Source organism: Procambarus clarkii, chromosome 47 (assembly GCF_040958095.1).
Source record: "Procambarus clarkii isolate CNS0578487 chromosome 47, FALCON_Pclarkii_2.0, whole genome shotgun sequence".
NCBI lineage: Eukaryota > Metazoa > Arthropoda > Malacostraca > Decapoda > Cambaridae > Procambarus > Procambarus clarkii.
In genome coordinates, this window is record NC_091196.1 from 27,277,530 (window position 1) to 27,295,787 (window position 18,258).

Consider the following 18,258-nt stretch of genomic DNA (forward strand, 5'->3'; position numbering starts at 1 on the left):
TGCTTATAGATTAGTTTTTCAAATATTTTTGACAAGTTTGGCAGAATTGATATAGGTCTGAAGTTGTTAACATCAGTGGGATCACCACATTTGTGGACAGGGGTAACTCTCGCTTTTTTAGAATATCTGGAAAGGTTTGGAGTTCAAGTGACTTGTTGAGGAGCAATGCAATGGCAGGAGCTAAAAATCTGGAGGCTTTTTTGTAAATAAGAGTTGGTATCTCCTCAAGGGCACTAGACTTGGTTTTGAGGGAAAGGATTATGTCAATCAATAAACTTTTGATTTATTTGATTTGAATACTCTTATATGTTAGGACCTGCCTGAAACGCAATGCGTGTTAGTAGCTTTGTAAGAATGTAAGAACATCAATGCTTGTGACACTAGCTCTTGTAACTAACTAGCTAACTAAGATTGTAACTTGCGTTTGCTTAGCTAAATGATTGTAACTTGCTTTTGCTTAGCTAAATGAATTGTGGGGTTCAGTCCCTGAGCCCATTATGTGCCTCTGTAGCCCTTTCCACTACCGCCCACAAGACGGGGTATGGGGGTGCATAATACATGAACTAAACTAATTTCTACCTCATCCCTTTGTGTGTATTTTACCTCAATAAACTTATTTCAATTTCAATTTCAATTTCAACTAATTTCTGTACTTTCACAGCCCACTGTATCTTTTTGCATATAAGAAAGTAAGTAAGTAAGTAAGTAAGTAAGTAAGTAAGTAAGTAAGTAAGTAAGTAAGTAAGTAAGTAAGTAAGTAAGTAAGTAAGTAAGTAAGTAAGTAAGTAAGTAAGTAAGCAAGCAAGCAAGCAAGCAAGCAAGCAAGTAAGCAAGCAAACAAGTAAGCAAGCAAGTAAGCAAGCACGCAAGCAAGCAAGCAAGCAAGCAAGGAAGTAAGTAAGTACATTATTAACATAGGGTGTGAATAAAGTGGTGGTGGCGCCGTGAGACCTGGCTGTGGCCGCCGTCAGACCGCGGGCCGCTGAGAGGCCGTGGCTGCCAGCGCTTGTGTACTAGTCGACCACCACACACACCGCTCCCAGGCCCGAGCTCCTTCACTTCTTGTCTAAACTACTTTACTAGGTTTAAAGGTCCTATAGAAAATACTCCGTCAACATGAGTGAATTCGAGCAGTCGACGAGGGACAGGGTAAGTGATAGGGAAGATATAGGGGTCAACTATTTGAGTACATACGTAAGCTGTGAGGGAGAGTGGTAAGTTATAATAATAATAATAATAATAATCTTTATTCAAAAGAATGTGTGTACAAAGAACATATAGAGTACTGTAAAATTGTAGGGACAGGCGTTACACATACTAATGAAGCTACTATTACGTTAGTTTAGTTCATTTATTATACACCTCCATACCCGTCCTGTGGGCTGTAGTGGAAAGGGTTACAGAGGCTATTACACAAAGCGATTCGGGCAATTGTTCTTCGATAGTGCGTCTAGACCAACTTTGGAGTGGCAGGGCACATATGGCTTGGTCCTGGCGCTGCCCTTCATACCAACACCAACAACATACCATATCAATTCAACGACATTAAAAATTTTATAATCCAACCCAGCCTAACTTATCTAACCTATCCTAAGCGTCGCGTAGAACAGCCTCGTTCATGACTGTTGGGGATCCTGGGTTTGATCCTCGGGTGGGGCAGAAATGGTTGGGCACATATACTTTCACTTGATGCCTCTGGTCACCTAGTGGTAATTAGGTAGGTGGCCAGGAGTTAGGCAAGTGACCCTCCCTAGGCTGCATCCTTGTGAAGGTCAGTAGTTTGACCTAAGGGGACCTTGATACAAACTTTAAGTATATATAAATAAGCTTCCTGTCCCTGACAAAATGATTTATTATCCTATGGAGAACTGGAATTCATAATATTTTCTACAAATCCAGCCTAACCTAATATTGATATACCCGTATACAGTTTTGGAAAATTAGAAAATGTCCTACATAAATTTAAGTTGTGATTTTGCCCCGAGGGGCAAGTTTATTGGGCAGCGCCACTCATATTGTGAGTGGACATACCGCCATAGCAGCATGTAGAACACTCCCCAATAGGAAGAAAACCCGCTGGGTTGTTCATCCTGTCACTTGTACCAAGACACAGGTCCTACATGTGAAGTGCTTGTGTATGTTTTAACTACACACAGCCACACTAGGGGTTTAGAGCTGGTGTAAGCTGTACAGATTATATCATTAGTGTCATGATAAAAGTAGCAGGCATTTTTTGACTAAATATAAACAATGCTGCATTAATGTAAGTTACATTACATTGTACCCGAATGCTGCAGTGCCTCTCGAGTCTCTCTCCAGAAAGCACAGTGATCTACATATTAAATGGCCTTTGTTAAATTGCTGCAGTAAGATAAGTGTTTTGCCAATGTTTCGTTTCACCTGATGTCTCTTTTCACCTAGCAGTAAATAGGAACCTGGGAGTTAGACAACTGTTGTTGTTTGCACCCTGGGGAAGGTCAGTAGTTGGCCTATGACAGCGGTGGGCAACCTTTTCATGTGTTTAAGCCAAAGTTTCCAAATATTTGATGCAAAATTTTCTTGCATGCCAACAGAAATTTTTGTGGAACATTATTATTTTGTGTCTTTTAAGTACAGCACTTTTTGGGAGAACCTTTTTTAATAATTAAAAAATCACACTAGAGCAGTAAAGTCAAAGGATATTCTAAGAATGATTAAGAACATAAGAATGAAGGTAACTGCAGAAGACCTATTGGCCTATATGAGGCAGCTAATATTTATAACCACCCAATTCCACTCATATACATGTCCAACCCATGCCTGAAATGATCAAGGGACCCCACTTCCACTAAGTTACGTGTAATTGGTTCCACAAATCAACAACCAGTCTCCGTGGTGTAGTGGTAAGACACTCTCCTGGCGTTCCGCGAGCGCTATGTCATGGGTTCGTATCCTGGCCGGGGAGGATTTACTGGGCGCAATTCCTTAACTGTAACCTCTGTTTAACGCAACAGTAAAATGTGTACTTGGATGAAAAAACGATTCTTCGCGGCAGGGGATCGTATTCCAGGGACCTGCCCGAAACGCTACGCGTACTAGTGGCTGTACAAGAATGTAACAACTCTTGTATATATCTCTCAAAAAAAAAAACCCTGTTACTGAACCAGTGTTTACGCAGGTCTTTCCTAAATTAGCCAGCGATTACTTTTATTATTTTAAGTCATCTAAGATTGAACGAATGTAAAATTTATTGATGTAATCTTTACTTAAAAGGGTGTGTTCTACCTTGCTGATAGGATGGATATTTTTTATTAGTCTTTAAATGTAATTCCCACTGCCATATATGGCCACAAAATTTAAAGTAGCAGTTTTTAAGTGAACAAATCTACAAGGGCCGTGACGAGGATTCGAATCTATGTCTGAGATCATCCCAGATGCTGCTTTTATCGACAGAGCTATGACATGATCAAAAGGGATGGGATGATCTCGGACGTAGGTTCGAATCCTCGTCACGGCCCTTGTGGATTTGTTCATTTGATGCATCACGCTATTGTGATTTCTGTGTAGCAGTTTTTAACATCAGCAAAATAGTAAACAATAATTCTGATTTTTTGTTTTTGTATCAGATTAATCAGTCATAAGTTTTCAGAATTGAGCACATTACAGTGCTCAATCTCATATTCATTTTACTTGGAAAAGCACAATAAAATAAAATATACAGTAATTAAAGACATTCTTTTATTCTTAATCCCTTTTATTCTTAATCCCTTTTATTCTTAATCCCTTTTATTCTTAATCCCTTTTATTCTTAATCCCTTTTATTCTTAATCCCTTTTATTCTTAATCCCTTTTATTCTTAATCCCTTTTATTCTTAATCCCTTTTATTCTTAATCCCTTTTATTCTTAATATTTAAAAATTACACAACTCAGAAAATCCCATAGTCACACTGCACACACCTAGCAAGTTTTATGAAAATCGGTAAACAAACCAAAAATAAGTAATTATAAGCCTACCTACAATGATGGTAAAGGAGTCGTGTGACATCTGGCTGCCTGGTGAATGACTCAACAACTGACCTGGACAAAACTTGTACTGTATGTCAGTATATCACGGAGACAGATGGCTTGGAAACGGGATGTTTTGTTTCATTTTCTTATTACAGTGGTACCTCGGTTTAAGAGTTTAATCCGTTCCTGGAGACAGCTCATATTCCGAAAACTCGTAATCCGAAGCTAATTTCCCCAAAAGAAATAATGGGAAATGAATTAATCCGTTCCTGACTACCCAAAAACCTCACTTCAAAGTAAATTTTATACCTAATTCATCTAAATAAACCTACAAAACTATGTTCAAGTTATTACTTACCCTTACTGATGACTGCTGTTGGCGTATGGAAGATGGTGAGGAGGGAGGAGGAGAGGTGTTACTGTTTGGAAGGGAAGTCCCTTTCCATTACAACATCAGGCAGTGAGGACTTCACTGATGTGCACTCTCTGGCACATTTTGCCTGCATACCACTAGGACTTGCTTGTCTTACTAAGAATCTGTCTAAAGACACTTGTTTTTCCCTACATTTTAACACTTGTCTGTAGTAAGACATCACATTCGTAGGGGCCTCGTAGCCTGGTGGATAGCGCGCAGGATTCGTAATTCTGTGGCGCGGGTTCGATTCCCGCACGAGGCAGAAACAAATGGGCAAAGTTTCTTTCACCCTGAATGCCCCTGTTACCTAGCAGTAAATAGGTACCTGGGAGTTAGTCAGCTGTCACAGGCTGCTTCCTGGGGTGTGTGTGTGTGTATAGTGTGGAGAAAAAAAAAAAAAAAAAAAAAAGTAGTAAACAGTTGATTGACAGTTGAGAGGCGGGCCGAAAGAGCAAAGCTCAACCCCCGTAAAAACACAACTAGTAAACACATTGTCATTTAAAAGGTCAATGCAACGGCCTGCTACAGCTTTTTCTGGGTGAGTGTTTTCAACAAAACTTTGCAGTTCTTCCCATACTTCACACATTTTCTTAATCAAGAAGGGACATCCTCTACTGCCTCTACTCACAGCTATTTTCTTAGGTTGAACCTTACCAATGGCTTTCTTGAGACCCATGGCGAGATATATAATAACAACTTTTATGCTCAAATGGCAAAAAAACCGACAAAAAACTGTAAATCCTTGTGAAGAATTCAGGCGGGATAGTCACTGGGCGCGATCACCGTGCCATTACGCGCTAGTCGGCCTGTACGTGAATCAACACCCTTGTGTTCCGAGGCAACCCTCGCCTTCTGAGGCAAATTTTCCGAGCAAATCCTGCTCGTATTCCGAAAAACTCGTATACAGGGACACTCATATTCCGAGGTACCACTGTATTTATTACTAAAACAGTTGTCAGCGTTTGTTTCTTTATTACACTTTGACATCACACTACTAAATAAAATTGTATTTTATGATGTTAAAATATACAACTTGGCAAAGAAATTGGATATTGTTCTGGAAAGGTGGGACACCACACGCATAGCTCTCATCCTGTAACTACACTTAGGTAATTTCACACTTAGGTAATTACATGTGCCAAGAGGTGCCCACCCCTGGCCTAGGAGGACCTTGGTAAGCCTAACAAACTTTTTGTTTGCGATTATAGGGAACCAAGGAACCATATAGTGCAGTATCCAGCCCTGTATCTAAATAGTGCATTACATTACTGTACTCCAATGACTTCTTTCTATAACCCAGCTTCCTCTCCAACACAGATGCCCATGGATCTGGGTCGAATCCCAGCCCCAAACCTGACCTCGAAACTGGGGTAACAGGTGGGAAAGTCTAGTTACCTGCAGAGAGGTTAAAAGGGGATAACATCCGTAGAAAGAGGAGGAAATGTGTGACGCATTGAATGAACAATTTACAAGATACAGTAGAGTTAAGGATTCTTAATCATCCTATTGATTGGTATTTTAAAATAATCTTTCCTGCCTCTACTCTTCACAGACGCCATCTTGTGGAATTGGCTCTGATACACACCCTGCCCAACATGAACTTTAGTCCTGGCAGTGTTGCTGTTGACCTCCTTTTCACAGTACATACTTTAACCCTTCAACAGTGCAATACATACATACAGTATATGATTTGATATAAAATAATTTATCGTAAGTTTTTAAAACTTTCACAAACACTTTCCAATTTTTTTGGCATAATCAACTAGGCAACTGCTCCAACTTTGTCTAAATGATAACAGCGTAACTTGAAAAACAAGATAATCAGAATTAATTTTAAATTTGAATATTGAAAACTTCAGATTTTCAATTCAGAATAAAAAATATGAACTATCACCAATCATTCATTTGATGTTTTATTCTCTCAGAATAGCATATGATCTTTATTTTCATCAAATTAGAATATAGGTTTTCAGTATAGTTTACTATAAAAAAATCTTTAATAAGGCATTTGAAATATGTGGCAAATTTAGACCAAAAATATTATAACTCCAAATGTATAAAGTTTATGAAAAATCCATTCTGAAGGTATTGTAGAACAGACAGCTGAGCACACAATATGTCAAAATAGTGAGAATCGGTCTAAAACTGGAATTTTGGAAGCCACTCAAAGATGAAACTCTTATTTCAGAGATAATTGAAGTTGAAGTTATCAACAATGAAGAAAGGTAGTTTTAATTCATTAATTTAATTGTATGTTTTAATAAACATTGTTTGGCATTCGTATTCGAATGTGTGAAAGTTGTAAGTCAATATGTGTTGAAATGAAGTCAAGAAAAAATAATCCCCAAACACAAAATATAGGGATAATTATAATAATTATAATGATTTAGGGGATATATTTAGGGTATACTTTATATAAGTGAAAAAGCCCTAATGTGGTCCCTAATCATCAAAACAACCTATAGACAAAAAAATAGAGTTTGAAATCAGAGAAAAAATCAGCCAGAAAAAAATTAAGTCCCAAGTTTTGCGAGTTGTAACTGACTTATTTCTTGGCCAATTTCATTCTATCTTCACATAGTTAGGGAAATATATGCATTCTCCAAGATGTAAGTTGGGAGAACTTACATCTTGGAGAACTTACGGGAGACTATGGAGTTGGGCTCTGATGTCGGCCAGGTCTGGAGTGGCCTCACCAGGGCATATATTTATATACGCCCTGGTGAGCGTATATATTTATATACGCCCAATATTTACAATATTGTAAAGGTTACAATAAAATCAGATAATAAACAAAGGAGAAAAAAACTAAATTCTTAAAAAAAAAAAAATTCCCCCTGAAAAAATATTTTTGGGACATAGATGAAAGTAACATATTAACATAGGACAATGTTTTTATATGATATATCACAAAATAGAGCATAATAAAATAGTTACTCATTATGTATTACAGGGGTACCTCGGTTTAAGAGTTTAATCCGTTCCTGGAGACAGCTCGTATTCCGAAAACTCGTATTCTGAAGCTAATTTCCCCATAAGAAATAATGGGAAATAAATTAATCCGTTCCTGACTACCCCAAAAACCCCACATCAAACTAAATTTTTATACCTAATTCATCTAAATAAACCTACAAAACTATGTCCAAGTTATTACTTACCCTTGCTGAGGACTGCTGTTGGTGTATGGAAGATGTGAGGAGGAGGGAGGAGGAGAGGTGTTACTGTTTGGAAGGGGAGTCTCCTTCCATTATAACATCAGGCAGTGAGGACTTCACTGGTATGCACACTCTGGCACATTTTGCCTGCATACCACTAGGACTTGCTTGTTTTACTAAGAATCTGTCTAAAGACACTTGTTTTTCCCTACATTTTAACACTTGTCTGTAGTAAGACATCACATTGTCATTTAAAAGGTCAATGCAACGGCCTGCTACAGCTTTATCTGGGTAAGTTTTTTCAACAAAACTTTGCAGTTCTTCCCATACTTCACACATTTTCTTAATCAAGAAGGGACATCCTCTACTGCCTCTACTCACAGCCATTGTCTTAGGTTGAACCTTACCAATGGCTTTCTTGAGACCCATGGTGAGATATATAATGACAACTTTTATGCTCAAATGGCCAAAAAAAACGACAAAAAACTGTAAATCCTTGTGAAGAATTTAGGTGGGATAGTCACTGGGCACGAGACACTGGTAAACTGAGGCGTGATCGCCATGCCACCATGCTCTAGTCGGCCTGTACACGTATCAACAAACTCGTGTTCCGAGGTAACCCTCGCCTTCTGAGGCACAATTTCAGAGCAAATCCTGCTCGTATTCTGAAAAGCTCGTATTCAGGGACACTCGTATTTCGAGGTACCACTGTACTCAGCAATTATATAAAGGCACCAACTGCATATTCACTTTGTGGACACGTCTTACTACTATTCTTCTTCTTTGAGCATCGGACAGGTGCTTGCATCTCTCTATTACTGCACTATCCTACAATTCCAGTTATTAGGAGCTGTTCTCCTTATCATCAAAACGTTTTTATTTTTAAAAAATTCGTCTAAAATCAATTTCTGAAAATATTTTGATGAACGTTTCACGACACTGAAGCCAATAAGCTGGAGATTTGTTTAACATTTTGAAGTTATTTTTACATAATTCAAATATTTTTCGCTCTAACCTTCTTAACAAATGTGATCTGACTTTAGCTTTGACCCTGTTGCTTTTTCCTACCCCCTTTTCTTATTCTTACCTCCCTCTTATTCTTAACTCCCTCTTATTCTTACCTCCCTCTTATTCTTACCTCCCTCTTATTCTTACCTCCCTCTTATTCTTACCTCCCTCTTATTCTTCCCTCTCTCTTATTCTTACCTCTCTCTTATCCTTACCTCTCTCTTATCCTTACCTCTCTCTTATCCTTACCTCTCTCTTATCCTTACCTCTCTCTTATTCTTACCTCTCTCTTATTCCTACCTCTCTTATTCCTACCTCTCTCTTATTCCTACCTCTCTCTCTTATTCTTACCTCTCTTATTCCTACCTCTCTCTTATTCTTACCTCTCTCTTATTCTTACCTCTCTTATTCTTACCTCTCTTATTCCTACCTCTCTCTTATTCCTACCTCTCTCTCTTATTCTTACCTCTCTTATTCCTACCTCTCTCTTATTCTTACCCCTCTCTTATTCTTACCTCCCTCTTATTCTTACCTCCCTCTTATTCTTACCTCCCTCTTATTCTTACCTTCCTCCTATTCTTACCTTCCTCAGGAGACTGCTGACATGGATGAAACATTTTTTGACAAGACGAGAGTGATAATTAGAGGCAATGTATCTGACTGGAGTTTATATATATCTGAATTTATATATATACCAGAAGGAATACATAATTATGTGAGCATGTTTCCTGATGATGCTAAGCTCATAGGGAAGATAGGAAACATAGTCAGTTGTCATGCCTTACAAATTGATCTAGATAAAATAAGTGCTTTGAGCACCATGTGGCAAATGGAATTCATTATGAATAAATGCCATGTTATAAAATATGGAATTGGTAAAAATATACCACAGACAACTTATAAATTATGTGGAAAGGAATTAAACAATTCTAACAGAGATCTAGGGGTGGTTCTAGATAGTAGAATGTCACCAGAGGAGCAAACAAAGGATATTGTGTGAAGAGCATATGCTGTACTTTCCAACTTCAGAATTGTTTTTAATTATATGGATGGTAAAATACTAAAGAAATTGTTCATGACTTTTGTGCGACTAAAATTGGAATATGCAGCAGTTGTATGGTTCCCAAATCTTAAGAAGCACATCAGTAAACCGGAAAAGGTGCAAAGGCATGCTACAAAATGCCTTCCAGACTTGAAAAACAAGAGTTATGAAGAGGCTAGAGGTGTTAAATATGCCAAAGCTAGAATATAGAAGAAAAAGAGGTGATATGATCACCACTTACAAATTTATAATGGGAATTGACCATATTGACAGGAATTCCTGAAACTGACAACCTTAAGAACAAGAGGTTATCAATTAAAGCTTAGGAAACAAATGTGCCAAAAAATTATTAGAAAGTTTTCTTTTGCAAACAGAGTGGTAGATGGTTGGAACAAGTTACGTGAGAAAGTAGTGGAGGCCAAAACAGTTAGTAGTTTCAAAGCGTTATATAACAGAGTACTGTACTGTACAGGGAAGGCGGAACACCACGATCGTAGCTTTCATCCTGTAACTACACTTCGGTAATTATACAGGTAATTACACAAAACACTGCAGATAGAAAAACAAAATAGCATTCATCACATTATGTCACTATAACATGATGAACACTACTGTACAGTATTTTGTGGTATTTTTTCTAAAATGAGACTCCGACTTGCACATGATTGACTGATCTCGTACATGATAGTGCAGCTCTGTGCGTAATGCTGCCAATGACAATTGCATAAAGTTAGAATAAAAATATCATTAGTTATTGTGTCCTTCATTTTCTGAACTTCTCGCTGTTTTAGTAGATGTAAGACAATTTATATATAATTCTTTTTAGACAGACCCCCCCCCAAAAAAAAAGGAGGACAATAATGTCCCATCTTAAAGTGATGCAGGAGGAAGAACAGTGTGCTCCAAAGTAGGCTTGTCCTTTCTAAACCAGAATGTCTGGCCACCATGTATATACTTCATTCACTCACCCACATGTACACACACAACACTGGTGGGACGCGAACAAGGGGACACAGGTGGAAGCTGAGTACCCAAATGAGCCACAGAGACGTTAGAAAGAACTTTTTCAGTGTCAGAGTAGTTAGCAAATGGAATGCATTAGGAAGTGATGTGGTGGAGGCTGACTCCATTCACAGTTTCAAATGTAGATATGATAGAGCCCAATAGGCTCAGGAATCTGTACACCAGTTGATTGACGGTTGAGAGGCGGGACCAAAGAGCCAGAGCTCAACCCCCGCAAGCACAATTAGGTGAGTACAATTAGGTGAGTACACACTTCCAACTCCTTATATTTCTTCTAATTTTTATGATACATAATTTTTTAAATATAGTATCTTGTATTGACAAACCTATTCCATTTTGCTCTATGCCCTTTGAACTGTATTAGCATTTATGGGTTTCACAAACGTATCTCCTGTGAATAGCTAGCTTTATTCTTGTGAACCTGGTGAATTAAACCTTATTTGTTCAGTCTTCCAGCTGTCCTACTCACTAGTAAACTCTGAAAAATTACTGGTTGTAAACCCCAAAAATTATTTTTTAAATTTTCAATGTAATATGCATTTGATCAACTTGAAAATATGCTTATGGAACTCCAGTATTACATTCTCTGAAGAAGGTGATGTGCAGTGTATAAGATACTTTAATTATACTTTATTTAGTTGAATTTAATGTGTTGTCCTTTCAGGTGGTGGAGCTCCTGAATACAGCTGCTTTTCTACCATCTGAGAAGGAGAAGATTGCAAACCTTGCTAAGGTTCAAGAACTCATTATTCACCATAACCCTCAGCTCTTGGATTCATTCTTTGAGGAAGTTGCTGCTTTTCAAAATGATAGGAACTCGGATGTTCGGAAATTTGTGGTCGGATTTATTGAAGAGGCTTGGTAGGTGTGAAAGGTGGTTTTATAGGGCTGAAGGTATGCATGATGATGAATAAAATACTGTAAATGATGATGGATATACTGTATGTGCATTGTCATGTAAATTGATGCTTTTCTGAATAATTACATATTTATGTACTCATGCACTCATTCCTCATGCACTCACACATGCATGTATGCTACTTATTTCACATGCAAACACATGCCACTTGCAAACACACATCACATTTGGATTGTACCTGAATGGGGTTCTTGGAGTTCTTCCCAGGGCCAGGCTTGTCGTGTGAGAGGTTTGTCCATCGGACTTCATTATTCCCAGATCCTTTACATGTTGCTTTCCTACTATGGGCAAAGTTGGTGGTGTTTTGTACCCCATATTTTGTTTAAGGTCTTCATTTTTACCATACCTAAGTACCTGGAATTTATCACTGTTAAACTGCATGTTATTTTCTGCTGCCCAGTTGAAAACTTTATTAATATCAGCTTGTAATTTTTTCAATGTCTTTTACAGAAATAATTTTCATGCTGATTTTTCTGTCATCTGCAAAAGATGACATGAAGCTGCGACTTGTATTTTTGTCTATATCTGATATGAGAATAAGAAAAAGTAGTGGTGCAAGATACAGAGCTTTTCACTGTGCTTGGACTCGATTCTATTTGACTGGTATTTGTTGTATGCTGTTTGACAGAAAATGTAATATCCATCACCCCTACTTTACCTGTTATTCCTATTGACCTCATTGTGGGCTGTCACTTCATGGTCACATTTATCAAATACCTTTGCAAAGTCCATGAATATCACATCTACATTCTGTTTTTCTGATAATGAATCGGTAATTTTGTCATAGCGGTCAAGTAGCTGTGATGAGTCACAATAATGATGGCTGAAGATATGACGACCAAACCACACAAGTGAAAATGGAGAAATGATGTTTCAGCCCATCCAGGACCATTATCAACCTGACTTGATAATAGTCCTGGACGGACCAAAATGATGATGTTTCTCCACTTTCTGGTGTGCGGTTTGGTCATCATTATCTGCCTGCTCTAAATCCATGTTGTCCTGGGTTGTTTAGGTCATTGATCTTAATAAAACTGGAGATCTGACTCTTGATCACTCTCAAAACCTTTTGTTACGTGGGACATTAATGCAACTGATCTGTAATTCTTGGCCAATATGTTCCTTTCTGCCTTGTGTAGAGGAGCTATATCTGCTGATTAAAGCATTTCTGTTATCTTCCCAGTGTCCAAAATTTTTCTCTACACTATATCTAGTGCTTGTGCTACTGGCATTTTGCATTTCTTTATAAATATTGAATTCCATGAGTCTGGACTCGGGGCTGAGTGCACATACGTGCTGTCGATTCCTCTTTCAATATCTGCAGAATTCGTTTTGGTATCAGTTATATTTTCTAGGGTTTAGATATTATGCATAAAGAAGCTGTCCTGATCTTCGACTTTCATGCTGTTTATTGGGGGTGGTAAACATGTCTTTGTACTGCCTTTTTCTAGGATTTCACTAATTTGTTTGTTGTTCTCTGTGTATGGTCCTTTGCTTGTAAGAATAGGTCCAATACTGACATGTTTTTTAATTTGATTTTGTATATGTGAAGAGATATTTTGCATTTTTTTTTTTATCTTGTATGGGTTTGTTGTAATTGCATTTCTTCAGTCTGATGTGATTGCTCTAGTCTAAGTGCTATTTATTCGACCTCCCTTTTTAAGTTATTCTTTGTAGAGACAGTTGTGCCTGCTTAAGTATGTCATTTTTGTCCTTTTAGTATAGTGCCATCTGTGTTCTCTTTCTACACTGGTCCTCTTTCTGCCTTTATACGAAGGACCATATTTCAGGCAGGCAGACTTTATATGCTTTGGAAGTCAGTTTTTCTGTTCCTTGCATGTGATTTTTATTACTTGGTTTTTACTTATGTTATTACTTAGTTTCCCACTGAATGTTTTTAAGTTCCATACAGTATTTATTTTTTTCCCAGTCTGTCATTTTATTATTAAAATTTAATTTGTTGAATAACCCCTCTCGCTTGATAATTTTTTAGCCTTATTATGAGTATTAATCTTAGTTTGCACTTCAATGAGCTGATGATCTGGTTATGTGGTATCTGAGGTTGTAATGTCTCTGACTATATTCTTATTTCTGGGGGGAGCCCCGTCGGCTCCCCGGAGCTATCCCAGGCTGATATGCTAATGTCAGACTTTGGCATCAGTCATGTGTATGGAGTTCTTAGGCCTACCGGGGACCACGGCCAGAACCGGGCCCCCTCAGAGAGGCAAGGGGAGCAATGGCCTATAGAAGCCCCCGTGTAGTTGGAAGCATTTTATGTCTGCCATCGACCGGAACAGGCACCCAGAAAGGTAAGCGCCCCAAACAAACCCCTATTCTGGTTAAAATTGCTACCAAAAACCGAACTAGTGGATAGAACTCCCCAACCAAAACAAGCAAACTAGTGTGATGTCACACACTGCCGCGCCGCTGTCTGCGCAGCTCCCCCCTCCCCGGGAGGGGGAAGGGGGAGCCCCAGACCCCCCGCGCCGGCTATTCACACCTCAGTTCTTGAGGCTGATGCTATAGGCGATGGTCGTGTGCTCTGGCTCCGGTGTCACTACTGCACTGTGCTTTGCGTGTGGTGTTAGTTTTATGGGTGCGAGAGCCAGGAGTTATCTTCAGTACTAGGGCTGCATGCGCCTAGGGCTGCCTTCCCTAGGTGCCCTGTAAGTACTGCCCTTGGGGCTTGGGGCCACCTTCCACAGGCTCCTCGGGGTCTGCCTCTGCTGGTCCGTTTTACCTTTCGGTTTTTCGGCCGCCTGTTGGGCTCTTGGGTGTTCTGTTCTCCCTTGTTACCGGCAGGTAAGAGGCAGTTTGCACTGGTAGGGGCGCAGGGTGCTGCTCAGCTTGTATTTCCCGACATCGCGGCCGGCTCTGTTCCTTGGGGTTCGCTGTCCTCTTGCGGGGTTTTGTTTTTCTTTTTGTTTTTGCCTGGTGGGGGGTTCTGTCATTTTATTCAGTTTGTTTTTGCCCTTCCACTGTTCTCCTCGGTGGCGCCCCCTGCTAGGCCCCCGTGAGTGTACACGTCCCTGGGGTTCAGCTTTAGAAGTTTGCTTGGTAGTTTTGGGCGCCGGTTTGCAGCACCCTGCCTGGGACTACCTGAGCGCGAGTCCTCTTAAAGTAAACGCTCAGGACCCTGGAAATCCCCTAGGGGGCGCGTGGGTCCGATGGATGTGACCCCGGAGTCCCCACTCGCTGTGTGCGAGTTTGAGGGTTGCTCGGTCCCCTTGTCTCAGGGTGACCCTCATTGTTTTTGCCTCTGCCACGCTGCCTGTTGGGTCGGTGATACTTTCGACCCTGAGTCCTGTGAGTGTTGCTGCTTGCTTGTGACTCAATTTACCCAATCCTCTGATGATTCTATTCGGGTACAGGCGGCACGCGCGTTGCAGTCTAGGTTTCGTCTGTTGCAACGCGCTCAGTTGGTTGCTTCCCCGGATGCCCCGGGGCTGCCCCGCTTTGCTTTTTGAGACCCGGACTTGACGGTGGGGGTCGCTTCGATCCTGGTTCAGTCCGCACCTCCTCGTCCTTCCCCTTCTGTTCGTTCTGGTCCCCCGCCCCTGCTTCCGGCCCTGAAGCGTCTTGAGGGTTTCGGGGTCGGAGCAGGGGTTACTTGATCTCGAGACTCGGGCAGCTTCGGGGGTTGCCCCTTCCGGGGGGGCGGCAGAGGCATTCGAGTCTTGTCTCCCGGCCGAAGCTTCAGGGTCTGACCAGTGGGCCCCCCTTCCTCCAGCTTTTCCGGCTGCTCCGTCCTTGTCTTGTGGGGTCGGGGCTTGGGGAGAGGACTCGGCCTCGGGTCCTGTGGTGACGGACCTCGAGGCTGGGGAGGGGCTGACTTGGGGGCCTTGGGCCCCGCTGGACCCCGCCTGGGTTTTTCTTCCCACTGAGCGGGGCTTATTGTTACAAGGAGTGGGGTTTTCTTTTCCCCCCTCTGCGTACGAGTTGGATTTGGTGTCAGCCCCTCCCCGGGTACGGTTCCGTGTTCCCCCGGGTACGTCGGTTCCGTCCTTCCGGAGGTTTTCGGCTTATCGCATCCAACCTGGTGTGGTGCGAGCGGCCTTTGCAGCTTACCTCCTGCGTGACCCGGATTATGCCTCGGAAATGGATCCGTCCACGTTCAGGTTTGGGACTTCGTTCCCTTTCTGGCTCCGTTACGAGGTTCCGGAGTCGTCCTGGCTAGCAGACTGCCCCTTGTTTGGTCTGGATTCCTGGCATTCCTTCTGTCGTTCCCGCACGCTGGAGTGGCGGGAAGCTTCCACGGTGCTTCAGGTTTTCCTGGGGGGCGAACTTGAGTACCTGAATGAGTGCTTGTTTGCCCCTGCCCTTCCCCGCGATGTGGGCGTTATTCAGCTCCATGTGCAGGTTCCCTCCCTTTCGGCGGCGCTCGTTGCGGAGGACTTGCGCGCCCGGGGCCTTTTGTGTTCGGCCTTGCGGTTCTTTTCCCTCCTGGAGCTGTCTTCGGATTGGCTCATGGAGGATGTGGGGACGCTTGGGTCCGTCCCGGGGTCCGGCACCTTGTCCTTGGCTGCGCGTTCGTCGGCTGCCTTGTTGAAGCTGTTCACGCCGATTTTGCGGGATGCGGTTTCCCTGTTCTATGCTTTCCGTCTCGCGTGTCGGCAGGCGGTGCTGTGGGACATTTGGGGCTTGACTCTAATTATTTAAATATTAATATAGTAAAATTAATTACGAAGGACCACCCACTTTTATAGTAAAAGAGGGAAACTGAGAAAATGTGATCATTAGAACATTCTAGATGAACCAGTAACTATGGATAAAATACTAGAGAATATGATCATTGAAATATTTAATGGGCTGTATAATTAAATGAATCAAAGCCTCAAAAACCTACATTGGGGGGGTATTACTGGAACTCAGTACGTCCAGGAACTAGTGTGGTTCGTTCACTAATCCAATGTATAATAATTTAATCCTATGAATACTTATGAAATCATTATCATTATCATTAAGGGGAACATAGATTATGAATATGTATAATAATAATTATAATAAACACATGTTAATCCAATGAACAGAGTTCTGCATGTAAAAGAGTACAGATAATAAAATCGAGGAATACAAAAGGAATCTTAGCTTAATGACGATTCCTTAGAAGTTAGTCACGACGCTTCCTCTGATTCTCCTGGACTCGTCATGGAACACTGGGAGTTGATTAACATGGGAAATGACAGCTCGGAGAATTCTTCACACACGCTGCAAAAACAATTGTTTCCAGTAGCAACAGATTAAACTACAGGTACTGGATTTCTATGTTCAATAAATGGATATTAATAATAAGAGAAAGATAATGACCTGTGATTTTTAGTTGTTATACGTCGTCACGACAAGCTACCCAGCTATAAACCCGCCCCCGATCTGATGCATCAAACAAGGATAAGGTACTTAGCTAATATGGGCACTGTGTAAGTTAAGGCTTGCCGAAGGTCGCATCCTAGGCTCTAGACTTGTCTATCCTAGATACTGACGCGCTCCACTAGCCGGTCACATGGAGTTAGATAGAACCAAATTTAACAGTTTCCGTAAATGACACTGACACCAAGTGAAGGTATTGTCTGCAAGGTTCTTCACACCTCACAGTGGCGACTTTCTTCTGGAGATTTGATAGCGTTTACCCTGGTGGCTGGGTAATGGCGTCTCCTCGTGAGCACCACGTGAACACGTCTACTCGTGAGCGTTTCAACACGTGGACTGGCGTCTCTTCCGCCCCGCTCCGCGTCCCGCGTTTGTTAAACAAATTATTTATTATAGATATTGTCATTTCTTGCAGTTGTGCTTGAAATGCTCGGATTAGGACGGGTTTATTATTTGGAGGAGTTAAATATTATTATTTGTCCGTTTTATGATAGTAAACGAACAATGGAGAAGAATTATAATCTCTCCAGGGCATTCACGCGTGACGTTAATTTTATTACTAGATAACAGCTATAACTATAAACGCTCTATTTGGCTTTAGTTGGAGATCAGTTTATCTGTAATTAATTATCACACAGAACACCGTTGTTTATGGAGAATCAAATTCAATTCTCAGGCACATTGGATATAAATGTGTTTATTACAATGGAATCTGACGCAATACTGGCGTCGGGTGACGTAAGAATTCTAGCCTTACTGTACAGAGGTAATTATTAGTACATGTGAATTCTACGTTGGGTTAATTTTACTCACTACAATGATTAGTAGAATTAGTAATAATTAATGAGAATACAACAGTGTTGTATTCAGTGTTGGAAATTTCCAACAGGTGCTGGGTTCCTCCGTGGAATCTGCTTGGGCTCTGGCTCTTAGGCGTTCTTCACCTTTTTGTCCTCTCCTGTTTGGGGAGTCGGCCGTGGCGCAGTTTATTCAGGCTGCGTCGGCGGCTTGTCGTCCGATGTCGGACTTGTTGGTTTTCCGGGGGTCCCGGGGTGGGTCTTCCCGGAAAGGTCGTGCCAGGGCTCGGGGTTCCTCTCGTCGTGGTAGGCCTCTGGTGTCAGGTTTGGGGTTGGCTCCTCCTGCGGACCCTCCCGCGTCTGGTCGGCGCGGTGTTCGCGCTGTGCGGGGTTCTGGGTCTCGTAAGGGTCGCCGGCCCTTTCGCGGTTTGCCCCCTTGACGGGGCGATGGGGGGGCGGCTTGCGCTATTCGCCCGCGCCTGGTCCCACGATTCGTGGGCCTTTCGGGTCGTGTCTCGCGGCCTGCGGTGGCGTTGGGTGGCCC

At 41.4% G+C, this 18,258-nt stretch overlaps 1 protein-coding gene across 1 annotated transcript in view; it reads left to right on the forward strand.

The window, feature by feature from the left end:
- The first annotated feature begins 953 nt into the window (after nucleotides 1-953).
- The window catches only part of Sym (symplekin scaffold protein), a 106,830-nt gene continuing 89,525 nt past the window's right edge, over nucleotides 954-18,258 (forward strand). The window contains exons 1-2 of the mRNA XM_045749978.2: nucleotides 954-1,149; nucleotides 11,296-11,492. Of these exons, the coding sequence (XP_045605934.1) occupies nucleotides 1,117-1,149; nucleotides 11,296-11,492 (230 nt within the window). The 5' untranslated portion in view covers nucleotides 954-1,116. The remainder of the gene's footprint in view (nucleotides 1,150-11,295; nucleotides 11,493-18,258) is intronic.